The sequence below is a fragment of the Syngnathus floridae genome, chromosome 1, assembly GCF_059516105.1.
Source record: "Syngnathus floridae isolate MCC-2025c chromosome 1, RoL_Sflo_1.0, whole genome shotgun sequence".
Taxonomy (NCBI): domain Eukaryota; kingdom Metazoa; phylum Chordata; class Actinopteri; order Syngnathiformes; family Syngnathidae; genus Syngnathus; species Syngnathus floridae.
In genome coordinates, this window is record NC_142413.1 from 21604032 (window position 1) to 21617500 (window position 13469).

Consider the following 13469-nt stretch of genomic DNA (forward strand, 5'->3'; position numbering starts at 1 on the left):
CACCACGCTGAGGCGTGTCGGATGTGAATTGGGCTCTGTCGGCCAGGTTCTCCACGCTGCCGGCGGCCGTGATGTGGCTGCGACCCTCCCGCGCTCCGCCACGGGGTTTGATGAGCTTTTTCATCCGGTCTGCAATCCAGTTAGATTTCCTTTGACGACACAAGAGTGCACAGTGAAGGCCTAATATGATGCCTGAAATGTTGCTTTTAACTCTGCTGCTCTGATTAAGTTTTAGTTTTCAACCAATGACAGATGAATCGTGTTCGTACTTGGCCTTCCAAGGCGGAGGTTGCACGTTGGGCTCCAGGACTCTGTATTGGTCCATAATCTTCTCCACCAGCTTTTGCTTCTCACGACGGAGTTCGCTCAGCTTCTCCCTGAAGAACAGCACAAAGAACGGCACCGCATTTCATACATCTATTGACAATATTCTGTCAATAACCTTCATCAAATGACTTTCTCTGTGCTTTTTTTAAGCCGGGAGAACACAATAAAAGTCGCCTTTGTGCTGCTGATCAAGGTTTCAGGCAAGCACAGAGCAGAAGAGAGAAATACTGAAAAATAGCCTGCAACTACAGACCTGCCTTGGATGATAAACGGCTCGGGATAAAGAATAGTCAAGCAAAAAGTCGCTGACATTCCGGGCTGACTGTTAGTTGTCCACGCTCGACTGTGGGCGGAGATGTTCGGCCATGTTAAGAGAGGTCAGCGGTCTTCAGCGCTGAAAATGGAACTTAAAGTTTAGTAGCGAGGACCGTTTATTCTCGTGCTGGTGGTGCGGCTCTGTTGTGAGGAATGTCAGCCGCTTGTAACCTAAGTGGGAGTTCACATTTATAGACTCTCATTTTTCCCAGAAGATGAAGCACACTCTGCTGGTCTGCTACGAGGAAGAAAAATAAGGAAAACCTATTCCAAGTGAGCGGTGCTAGTTTGTCCCCAAAACGCTCACTGAGCTGCAAATTTGGTTTCCACACATACAATTCCTTTGTTTTTGCTGTAGACTGAGAACTTTTTTATCTTTGCATCTGGAACTGGTCTATTTCTTAAATGGCAGCATTATTTGAAAAATTATCTAAAAAAATAACCCAAACCGAGTCAAAAAGGGATTAACCATTTAACGCTATAAATTGTGTCGAATGAATAGTCCACAACGAGTGATTTATCAATCTTTCTATTAAAAAAATTAAATAAATAAAAAAACTTCGTATGTCTGCCATTGTCTTTCCTAAAGATAGACAGTCTACAGTTGTAATTTTGCCAACCTTGTTTTACCGCAACGTAACAGATCAAATCTTTGAATAGTAACTTTAATCAGATTACTAGTTAGTACTTGAAATGGCAGTCATGACTGAGTAACGCGTCACTGGTTAGCATTAACGGTTGACATTTAATGTTCACTACCAAAATGCATTGTATTGTCTCTCAAGACAAAACTGTGTTAAATTGTCTGTCTTTCATCCTATAATGTTAAACCTTGATGTTTTAAATCTGCAGCCCAAATAAGGGAATGGTTGTTCCAATACTTTCAGAGGGAAGTGTGATTTCATAAGAAAACAAATCATGACACAATTTCATTTTATAATGGAACTGTCTTTGGCTCTTTTTATTATTTCTGAGAGATTAATTTGTCATCTGTGTGGGTGACTACTGAATATATTTCTGTGGATGATTGCTATTAAATTGCTTTTCTAATAGTGGATGTCATGGGTGATGGAGGTTCTCTTTTAAAATGAACACAACTGTTTGCCATTTCATCCATCCATTCATCCTGGTCCAAAACCAAAGTGCTAACAAATAGGTTTTCTTAGAACAAAAAAACAAAACAAAACAAAAAAAGAGTAGTTTTGATTGAAGCTCAAGGAAACCTTTTAACAAAGTTTTTGTCAATGTAGTTTGACACTGGGGGGCTCGGTGTCGCACTGGTTAGCACGTCAGTAGGGTGCCAGTTCGATTCCACCTCCGACCCTTCTTGTATGGCATTTGCATGTTCTCCCCATGCCCGCGTGGGTTTTCTCCGGGCATTCCGGTTTCCTCCCACATCCCAAAAACATGCTTGGTAGGCCAATTGAGCACTCCAAATTGCCCCTAGGTCTGAGCGCGAGTGCATGGATGGATACTTTGACACTGTCTACTGTGGAATTTTGGATTAGCCACCGTATTGCTTTCCAAACTTATAGAACAAAATTCAGTTTGAATAAAAATAACCACTGCTGAAAAAAAAATGGGCAATGATGCAATTTGGGAGCAATGTGACTCATTAGTCTTAAAGGGTAAAGCAGCCCTGCATGATTGCTATTAGTTCTGGATAATCTGCAACCAGTCTGTTTAACATTTAAAAGCACCACAGCTGGGGGCTGTTGGACTGTCAAACAGTTTCCTCACACACACAGACCTCCACACATGTTGTCTGTGCCACATACAAACACACACCTAGTCACACATCTCCTCACATGCATTATGTACTGTTTGCTCCTGCTTGTAGCTTTAATTCTATCAATCCTGTTAAAAAGCCAGCCAGCCCAAGTAACAAGACCTGATTTACTTTTCAATCCACTTGATCCTCTCCTGTCAGCTCTGGGTACGTGTGTGTGTGCGCTTGTGTGTACATGCACTCACTGATATTCTTTCTGCTGCGTATAGTGCTGGTCACGGCGTTCCAGGCTTTGCTCCAGTAAGGCCCGGTTCTCGTTCAGCAGACTGCGGTTCTGCTCGGCTAAATGGCGGTTTTCCTCTTCCATGTTGCCCTTCAGCTGGGTCAGTAGCTGCACATGCACACACACAAGCAAGAGCAGAACACATAGACTCTTTGAAAAATATACTACGCATCATATTTCCTCAAATAAGGGCCTGTGTTATAAAAGGCACTGTGACGTCATTTTCTCGCATCCATCCCACTAAAACATTTTTATATAGTTTTTTACATTCACTTTAAAAACATTACTATAATTTATCAAAACAAACTGTAAATGTAGTGACACAAGCATAAAATAGTGAGCATATCAAAGTCAATATTCTATTGTCTGTGCTTGTGAATGTATCTTTCAGAGGCGTGGCCTAATTGCCGTGAGCTGTAGTTGTTTGAGTTAGCTTTGTGTTTTTACTCTCCCACTATTGATAATTAGCTGAAAAGTGCATTGGTGACTGCCGCTCTGATGTAAGCGGATGACTGGTGCAAATGATGTTTTGTGATATAGCAGGGGAACATCCCACATGGGTCCTCTGCACTAATACCCATGAGCTCATTTCTCCTTTTCATAGGAAATTGACTCCCGTGCGTTGTAGTCGACTATCTAGTTTATTCCACAACATACACTGCAGATATGGCATCTGTAAAGCTGAGTTGGGAGTTTAATAGGAAAAGTGCTGCCGTATGCATTCAGTCAATCAGTCGAGTTAACTGGAATAGAGCGTGACTCATTGGTGGTGAGAGGAATTGGACAGAAAGCTTTTAAAGTGGATTTATTCAATGCAGGGAAAACACAACCGTGTCCCCGAAAATGATTAAGAAATATAAAGCAACCTCTTACATCGACTCTTTAGTGATTGACGAATGTTGTAATATATTGTAAGTATACAATATGTGTTGCTGTATATCCGGGATGTCCAGATGTTTTCCACTGAGGACATAAAGGAAGCTGCAAGGAAGAGGCAAAATATGCACTGGCTTGCATCTTTTTTGGGGGGGGAAAAAATGTTAAAAAGTAGAATGATACCTTGCAACATTTTTCAAACAGTCATAAATTGAAAAAATATGACAGTTTTTTTAATCAATCTTTTCAAATATTAAAACCAAAACGTTACATTCTATTTTTAATTCAATAAAATGTTATATCATATATTTTAAAAATGTTGAAAAGCAGTGTAGTATCTTGTAATGTTTTTTAAATTATAAATTAAAAACTTGTGATAAACTTTCATGTAGTTTTTTTTAGTAAATCATTATTGCATTTTTATTCGTATTTTAACAAATTAACATTTTAACTTCCTATCAACCATTGAATGCAGGTCATGTTTATTTATTTATTATTAGATCACATGGTAGACGAAAACAATTAAAATACAGTGCAAAGGGCCAAACTTTAGACACCCCAGTTTTATATTAGAGAGAACATATGATACATACATATAGTAATAAATTACAACATGTTACAGTAATTATTAAATGTATTTTGTGGAAAAGCAATTGAAAACAAACATCTAGTGTTTAATTATCAAAAATGATTTGTATGCTTTACTTCTGATAGAAGCCTGTAAATAAAAATTCCCAGGCACCATAGTATGAAAATATTATAGATCCATTCATATAGGGAATGTTTGTATTGAATACCCTCACGATAGAAAATGCAAGGTTAGTCATTTGCTTTCACCACTTTTTAACACTCTCTACAACAACAAGAACCTTTAAAAACACTATTCATCTCAGAGGACAAATATCAATTGTCTTATGGCGCTGATGATTTCCTCGTTCACTCCCCGACAGTTAGCAGCGCAGCACTGCAGGAGGATGATTGTGAGTCTTGACACGAAGCAAACATTGCATTAAAAGCAGCGCTCTTTCGCATTCTGCCACTATTTATTGGCTTTTCCGTCATGCATTATGGAAACGTAGAAAAGAAGGAAAATAAAGCTGAGTGGAATAATTCAACGGATATAGAGAATGACATGCTGCTCGTTACCTGATACTGGGAGGCAACTTGAATTGATTAATACCGAAGCTAATTTGTCGAGTTTGACAAGCCAAGTGTGGCTCATTGGTCAGTTTGAATTATTTAGAAAAACATGCCAGATTCTGGCATAGTCTTTGGTGGTTCTTGTCTATTAGCACACCAAATATTCTTCATTAGAGGAGCAGGTTGAGGCGGCCTATCAAAGCGTCTCCCGCTTGGCTCTTTTATGGAAAGTCAATTTGCACATTGCAACTTCAGACTTGAGTGCGCGAGGAGCATTTTCAACACTTAGCCATAGTTTGACAGCCGTACGCAGAAGATGAAAGACGATTTGAAGTTAGCTCGACAAATCACTTTTCCTCATGTGCCAAAGCTGACGTCAGCTTCCATCAGGTGTTAGGAAAATCTGCTCTGATAAGATGCTAATGATTCCACCCTGACCACAGCTATGTAAAACAGGCTCTAAAACCTGCTATCAATTTCTAATATGTTTGGTTTAATTACCCAATAATGCTTCAAATAAATTAGCTTTATTATTCCAAGAGTGTAACGTTTCCTAGTGTCTCCACCGTGAAGCATTAAATCCTTCTTTGCATGCAAACGTTCAATCGGCAACTGCAATATTAAACACCAGAGTGTGAGTGCAGGTTTGAAGGTGTGTTCCTCCTTTACTACACTTGTGGGTTTTGTGAACTTTATGGGGAGCAAATACTGGAGCTCACACATTAAATGGTTGTTTTAGTTAAGACTGGAATCAAGCGGTAAAGTAGCAGGAAGGGATAAGTGGGTGTATTGCTCCGGGGCTCCCCCTACAGTTGTGAAGTTTAATTTACCTCAGTGGTCAATATAAATCGACGCCATTCCCACAACATCATTCTTGTTTACAAGTAGGCACGTTATGTATCGTGGAGTTGTTTGCGCTTGAACAGCTGAAGAAAAATAAGCCTTTTAAGTAGCTTCTGGCTTGTGTAATGGCACTCCCCACAGAGGGCACAATTAGTGTTTCCTGTATGAATAATTCACTTGATAGCAAAGTTACGTATAAGTCTGTTGGATATCTAATTTGTTTATTATGGTGGGTGTGTTTGGCGACAGAAAGCTGAGCATCATTAGTCAGTTTGTTTGTTAGTGAGGATTATGTAAAAACGAATAACCTATTTTCATAAAACTGGACAAATGAGTTTTCACCGTTGCAGTACATTGCTGTTGGTCGTGTAGTAGTTCACAAAGCGGACTTTCAATATTTAAGTCTTGTGGACTGGCAAACAGTTAGGGGTGCTGCCTTTAGCCCTAATTCCAAAAAGCTGCCCCATGTGGTTTACTCAACCTTTGTAGCACCGAGGCACAAATTTTATTTGATAGATAGTTTTTACATTTTCACAGCACATATCCAAACAAAAATGTCACACAAATGTACATTGGACAATAGTTCTGTATCCAAATATTTTCTGCTATAACTATCATGACTGACTTTCAATTCTCTTCAAGTGAACCGACTTGAGAGTTTCTTTTGTGATACGAGCTGTCATTTGGCTGACTCTTTGCTTTGACGTGTGAGCAAAAATGTGCTGTATAGGGAAAGTGACCTCAACTCATTTAACAAGCAACAGTTTGATTGACAGAAAAACAGAGAGCTGCTCTTTGTATATTCAAAACAACCACAAAGCTATGATTTAGGTAAATCTTATCAGGGCTGTAATTCACGGAGCAGCGAAGGTTTGAAAGTGTGTGTGCAGGAAGCCAATGTACGGCCTGTTGTAACCAAACCACTATACCGTAATTTCCGGACTTTATTTCGCGTTTTTTTTCATAGTTTGGGTGGGGGGGCGACTTATACTCAGGAACGACTTATATGTTTTTTTCACAAATTTTTACTTGATCATTAAGACATCACTTACTTACAAGTATAGTTGACCACTTCCCATGTTATTTTTAGTATAGTTGATCACTTTACATGCTTTTATATCTTTATCTTGAACATATTCAAAACATAAAAAAATAGAGAAAACATCAAATAAAGCAATTAACACTTTAAAGCACCATATCCAAGTCCACTGTCTGCTGTATGTACACTTGCTCCATTTTTGCTCCTCTTATATTTATTATTATTATTTATTATTATTTGTTTATTTATCATTTATTCAACACTCTTATTTATTCATTGTTTGTGCCTTCTTGGGTTTTTTGTGTCGCTTGTATGCATATGTGTACTATCTCACCGAGGGATAGTGGGAACGTAATTTCAATCTCTTTGTGTGTTTTAGTAGATGAAAAAAAATCGACGACAAAGCAGACTTTGACTTTGATAAAACAACCAAATAAACAAAACATAAAACTACATCTGAAAAAAATTATATTTTCAGACGAAACTGGATGAGGGCGCTCTAAATTTCACCGTTGGCCGTGACTCATCAACTGGGTGGGCTTAAGAAAAATGGCACCAAAAAGAAACTCATATTTTGCAGGTTACAAACTTCAAGTTGTAAAATATGCAGCTGAAAACAGTAATCGAGCAGCAGAAAGAAAGTTTGGAGAACCGTGATGTACCAATGGATTACTATTTCAAGTGACGTCAGTGGCGTGGCGCGGCGCGGCGGTTGTTTACATAATGGACAAATGTACCCACGTAAGGACTACTGGCATCATTAGCGGTGATCATTTCTAAGTGACACGGAGGACAAAGAGTTTGAAGGAATTAAGGATTTGGAGTGACATAGAAGGTTTGAAAAACTATTATGGCTTTTACGCACGCCCGGTCCGACTCTACTGAGTCGGGGGCCGGCGCTCGGCCGAGTGGCTGTCCGCGAACGGTGCATGGGACTCGGACATGGCCATTACACACGCCCGGTCCTCTGCCATGGAGCTCTCGTGTCTGGAAGTCCACACCGCCACACGCTTGGAAGTTTGTTTTGTTTAATAAAGAGCCGTTTACCAAACCCACGTCTATCCTTGTACTTTGTTAACGCTACAATATAGTTATGTACTAGATCTGTGGAATAAAGACGAAGCTGACATCAGGGCGCACGCGCGGCGATGTTGACAAAGGATGAGGAATTTGATCGATGGATTTAATGGATTTAAAGTGCACGGATGGTTTGATATTATTGCTTATATTATAGTTATTTGAAATATAGTTTATCTATCGTCAAATGAGCCTGTGGAATATTTTGAAGTGCAAGCACCCTCGGCCGCGCGCACCCATTGTTAACAAAGAACGATCGATGGATTTAATAAATTGGAGTGACACCGATAGTTTTATAAACATGTTATTTATGTAATAGTTGTCCTAAATCACTCTATATGTTACGTCAGGCCCGTTCTTAGCTCCTCATTTGTGTTTGTCACGTTAGTATACCTATCATTTAGCCTGTTGCTATCGTATCGAACGATCGATGGATTTAATGAATTGGAGTGACACCGATGGTTTTATAAACATGTTATTCATGTAATAGTTGTCCTTAATCACTCTATATGTTACGTCAGGCCCGTTCTCAGCTCTTTGTTTGTGTTTGTCACGTTAGTATACCTATCGTTTAGCCTGTTGTTGCTATCGTTTAGCCTGTTGTTGCTCGTTCATGACTGTTTTTGGTGTGGGATTTTGTCAAATAAATTGCCCCCCAAAATGCGACTTATACTCCGGAGCGACTTATATATGTTTTTTTCACTTTTTGGGGCATTTTATGGCTGGTGCGACTTATACTCCGGAGCGACTTATAGTCGGAAAATAAGGTACTGACGGTGTTAGAATCGTTTAAGCAACAGGTATTCAACACAAATAGTGTAACAATACATGTAGATAGATAATATAACAATACTCATAGGCATATATTATTTATCCTCTGCGAAGAACTACTAATATCACTGTATATGTGATAAGTCCGTACTATACAGTTCCAGATGGCCAAGCTGTGACTTTCTATTGAATTATGTCCATACTGTAAGTTTTCATAAAGTGGAATTTGTCTCAACACTAAAACACATTGCATTTTTTGAGGAGGCTGCAAGGGATGGCAAGACAAAACTAATTAAACTCGTATCTCAAGACACCACCGTGCGATGGGGCGATTATACATTTACAGTATATAATTATGATGTGGTCCAAGTTAAAAATGAGTTTGACGCCCCTAGCATAGATACAGTAAATGATAAAATATCCATTATTTGCAGTAAATGAGTAGTTTTTGCACGAATTGAGTGAAATTTGACCATTTCCCACAGGTGGGCTATGGCTGAGAATCTGTGGATAGAAAATTTCTTGTTGCCAAGTAGTGACTGACCAGATCCAACACAACAGATGAAGCTATTGTGCAAAGCTTTGGCTGTTTGTGACAGAAGGCATTATTATTATTTTTATAAATATAGAAAACATTCATTTTGTACCGTGGTGGAACATCATCAATCATCTTTTTAGGACTGTTTAGCTTTGGTGGAGGTGTGCTGTTCCAATTATCTACCACTGTTGTATAGGCCGGAGAGAGGATGCACGCATGCGTTGGGTTGATACCTGAAATTGGCTGGTGAGGCGGGCATTGCTGAGGTCCAGACTTTGGTTGGCCTCCCTCAAGGTGCTGAGCTCCCCCTCCAGGCGAGTCCTCTCCAGCAGGGAGGCACTCAACTCCCCTCTCAACAAGGAGCCCTGAGCCAGCAGCTCTGCTTGGGACGCAACCAATTCTTTATGCTGGGCCTGGAGCCTGATCACACACACAGATGCACATACACACAAAGACAAGAGCTTTGCTCATTGCTCAAGTCCTGCAGGGTGCTTTGCATCATGTGCTTTCTAAATTAAACCCATTATTATATTATTACACAACACAATGAGTCATACTCAAAGTTATAAAACTACAGAGAAAATACATCTGATATCACTTCAAAAATGATTTAACATCACAATCTAATTTTATTTCACTGCCTGCAAAACAGCATGTTTATTGAGGTAAGCTATCAGCTCTGTTGGACTCTACTCTGAAATCATATCTAATGGACACAGTTGGAAGGTTTGTAAATTCTGTAATAAACGTGGATGGACTATTCTTAGCTCCTCACACTGTGACTTCAAAGTAAGAAGCATCTGTCGAAATTATTCAATAATTATCATAACAAGCTATAAATGCAGTATGTTTGGAGACCACAATATGTCACATCACATACCTTCTAGTTCTTCTTGTGCATTCTAATATGAACATTAAGTTACAGTTTAATCAACACTTTGACATCTCTGGTGAATAAAAATAAACAGTGGCACCTTAAAATGTGCCATAAGAAAAAAAAATACCCAATGATATATTAAATTATAAAAACATATAAAAATCGCAATTAAATTGAATTTAAAGAATTAAACAGTGTTTGGGTGCAGCATAATACTCTCATGCAGAAACAAATAAAGAGGACTACATAAGTGACTATGCAACTACAGTAATTTATCATTTTATATAATTATATATATGTAATATTATGTGTATTTAATAATTATTATGTGTATAATAATTTTAATTTTAGTGTTTGTCTCGAAGATCTTCCATTCTTATATTGTTTGTTTATATGTGTTGCAGCCCTTTTTATGTTCAAACCTACTTTAACACAGCAATATTGATGCTATTCATTATCCGTCTATGGTGACTCCTGTGTTAGCATTACACCAGCTACAAAAGTAAAGTTATGTGGTTATTTTCAATACACGTGCTGTACTTACTCAGTATGTGCATGTTATGACTTTATTTGTGGCATGAGAAACTCGTACTGATTATACTAAATGTAATTGTTCTCGATGTTCACTGTCATAGATTAACAAAGCCTCTGACAGGTGGTTGGGAATTACTGCTTCAGAAAATGGCTGGGTGGACAACCTAAAGTCTCTATCATTGATTACGAAAATGTATGCTGATTAACAAGTTTAAGGGGCTCATTGGAAACTGCAGAGCAGCTATTAGCTAAACAACACTCACAACCACAACATGAGAACATTATTCTTCAGTTTGGCAGACTATCATTACAAAGGTGTCATTAATCACTTCTGTCAATGTGATGGTGACAACCCATAATGGGATGTCATTTAATGATTGTCCTCATTTAGTAAAAAACAAGAGTTCACATCAAAACAAATTTTTCTAATCTGTTAGACTTTCCTGTTTTCGCATCTTGCCTATTTTGTTTTTCCTCGCTTCCGCTGTTTAGCGCCCACATCAACGAGTAATACACACTGTATTGCATTTGCATTGAACCCACACCTCCTGTTTTGTATCCTCTGATCCATAGTAAAGCAATAATGTCAAGTGTAAATGTGAGAGCTCATGAGGGAAGGGAGCTGAATGCCAACTCTTTGTGTATTTGTCACCTCTCGCTGTCCTCTTTCAGCCTCTCCAACTCTCGTTCTTGTTCCAGTCGACTCTGGGCTTCTGCTTCCATCTTCTCTCGCTCCATTTTCATCTCTCGCTCTCTCTCCTCCAGCTGGCTTTTAGCACCCAGCAACTCTTTGTAGCTATACAACACACACACACACATACATTAACATGGTTTGGCAGGAAAAGCAATTGCATGTGATTGTTGAAAAATGTCCCAAAGGCAAAATGCTAAAGAAAATGAACTGAAGACAGGTTAATGCATCACAACATACCATAGCAATTTCAAAAGCGTAAGGATGACATCAACTTGATTGGATAGTGGATACACCGGATTTGAGGTGATGCCGTGATATTGCTGTGTCATTGCCATAGATAAGTGTTGGGCTTGAAAAAAGTAATCACTCAGGTCTGTTGAGCAAGAAGAAGGCAACAAAGCCCAATCAAACTGAGCGAGAAACATTTTTTGACGCACAATACCATTGGTGCGAATGCTTGTCTACGCAATACTTTTATTTTGTGCGGACAATAATAGCAAAAGTTTTAGTGCTTGGCTGTCAGAATGCCCCCAATTACCGCAGTAGAACTGGTGTGGATGATTGCTTCTCAGCATTTTTGATGTGGAATAGTAGTATTGATCTCCCAGCATTTACTAATACAATAATAGCAGTAGTGTGAGCCCTTCCTTCTCAGCATTCACAAAATTAATTGTTAATGCACAAGAGCAGTGGTGTGAATCAGTCTCTCAGCAATTGTTTTTTTTTTTATTTTTTTTTTATGTATCCTCACCAATCAGTTATTGCAGTTGTGCATCCAACTTAGTGGTTTTACACACAATAATAGGAGTAGAGCTTAGTCTCTCCGCATTCCCACTATTAGTAGCTGTGGTCGGCTTGTGTGTACCTGGCCTCCAGCTCCCTGTGTTGCGCCTCCAGACTGCGGCTGCTGCTCCGTAGGCGCGAGTGTTTGTCTAGAAGCTCTTCCAGCTCCGTCTCCTGACGCTGTTGCAGCACCGTCAGTCGCTCGTGGTCCCGCTTGAGGGTCTCCGCCCTGGCAGTTGACTCCTCTCGCTCCCGTGCCCACACCTTAGACTCCGCCTCCAGAGCCGCACACCGGGCCTCGCTCTCGCTGTGGCGTGCCAGTGCCGCTGCATGCTGGGAGTTTACAGTTGCTTGTTCCACCTATTTTTGTGAATACACAAGATATGTAGTAGTCATGAAATCAGAGATAGTGATGTACATTTACTGCCTAAATTCTTATCTGTGTTCCATGAAATTGTTTTAATTTATTCCCGACAGTATATTCTCTTGATCACATAGCATTCTTGACTGCACTGCTTCCACTACATCTATGCGAATGTTATATTTTTGGTCCAATCAGATTTCACCCTGTTGGTGCTGCCATTTTAACCTAATCTTACAATCAGAACCTGGGCACTGTGTATATCAATGATCAGAAACAGAAAGACTGCAAATGGGTATCAATGACGCTGGATTTCTCGAGCGCTACAAAGTGAGGAATTTGAACAAAAAGTACTCATCTGAAGAACCATGAAGTATTTGTGTTTGTAAACCAACTCTGAAGTACTACTTGCCGCAGGCCACTTACAGCGCCAGTTTGCGGGCAGCAAGCTAGACTAATGGTGAGCACATCTGCCTCAAAGCTGTAAGAGTCTGGGTTTGAATCTTGGCTCTGGCCGTCCTCCCATCCCCATGCATGCTGAGATTATCTGAGAACTGTTCATAAGTGTAAATGTGAATTCTTTAAAGGAACTAAAAGTATGGTTTTCAATGTACGTTTCTCGAAGGCTTATGTTTGTGCATATGTCTCCTTACAGCTTTTGTGTTTATAGCATGTTCAATAAATGTTTCAACATTAAAGTTCCCCTCTGGGTGACTAATAAAGGTCTCTTCTGTTTTATTAAAGCACATTGTGACGGCCGAGCCAGTCGTGTGCTGAATCATGCCTTAGTTATACACCACCATGGGCCCAGACTGCCTGAGGGATTTGCCACACCATCCCTCTCAATCTCTATCTGTTCACATCCATAATGGTGTTTGTGTGCACTACTGACTTGTTTTTCTTTCTCCCCCTTTCAAAGCTGCTCATGCCCTGAAGGCAGCAATCAACAATGCTACATCCCCCTTTTTTTTTTATCAATAGTTCTAGTAGTAATACGAGTAGTCCAAGTAATTTAAGGTTCCCATGAAGCGACTTAATTTTGGGAATGTGCAGCCTTGAAATGTAATTTGACAATCAATCAATAAATCTATTATCTATAGTGCTTGTTATGGGCAATTGAGAGTCTTCAATGAACATAACATGCATGTATTTGGAATGCGGAAGGAAGTCAGATTAAGCAGAGAAAATCTGAACTGGCCGTGTTGACAAATATCGGCCAATATCACTTTTTGGGATTAAAACCTACACATTTGTAAATTAAAAAACATGGCTGCACACAGAA

General features: G+C 39.5%; 1 protein-coding gene across 2 annotated transcripts in view; it reads right to left on the bottom strand.

Moving 5' to 3' along the window:
• ccdc88b (coiled-coil and HOOK domain protein 88B) overlaps positions 1-13469 on the bottom strand; it is a 40547-nt gene that overhangs the window by 3867 nt on the left and 23211 nt on the right. For both annotated transcript variants that reach the window (XM_088386054.1, XM_088386063.1), the window contains exons 20-25: positions 11909-12186; positions 11002-11145; positions 9172-9358; positions 2617-2762; positions 270-377; positions 4-149 (exon numbers count right to left, since the gene is read on the bottom strand). In XM_088386054.1, coding sequence (XP_088242180.1) covers positions 4-149; positions 270-377; positions 2617-2762; positions 9172-9358; positions 11002-11145; positions 11909-12186 — 1009 coding nt within the window. The remainder of the gene's footprint in view (positions 1-3; positions 150-269; positions 378-2616; positions 2763-9171; positions 9359-11001; positions 11146-11908; positions 12187-13469) is intronic.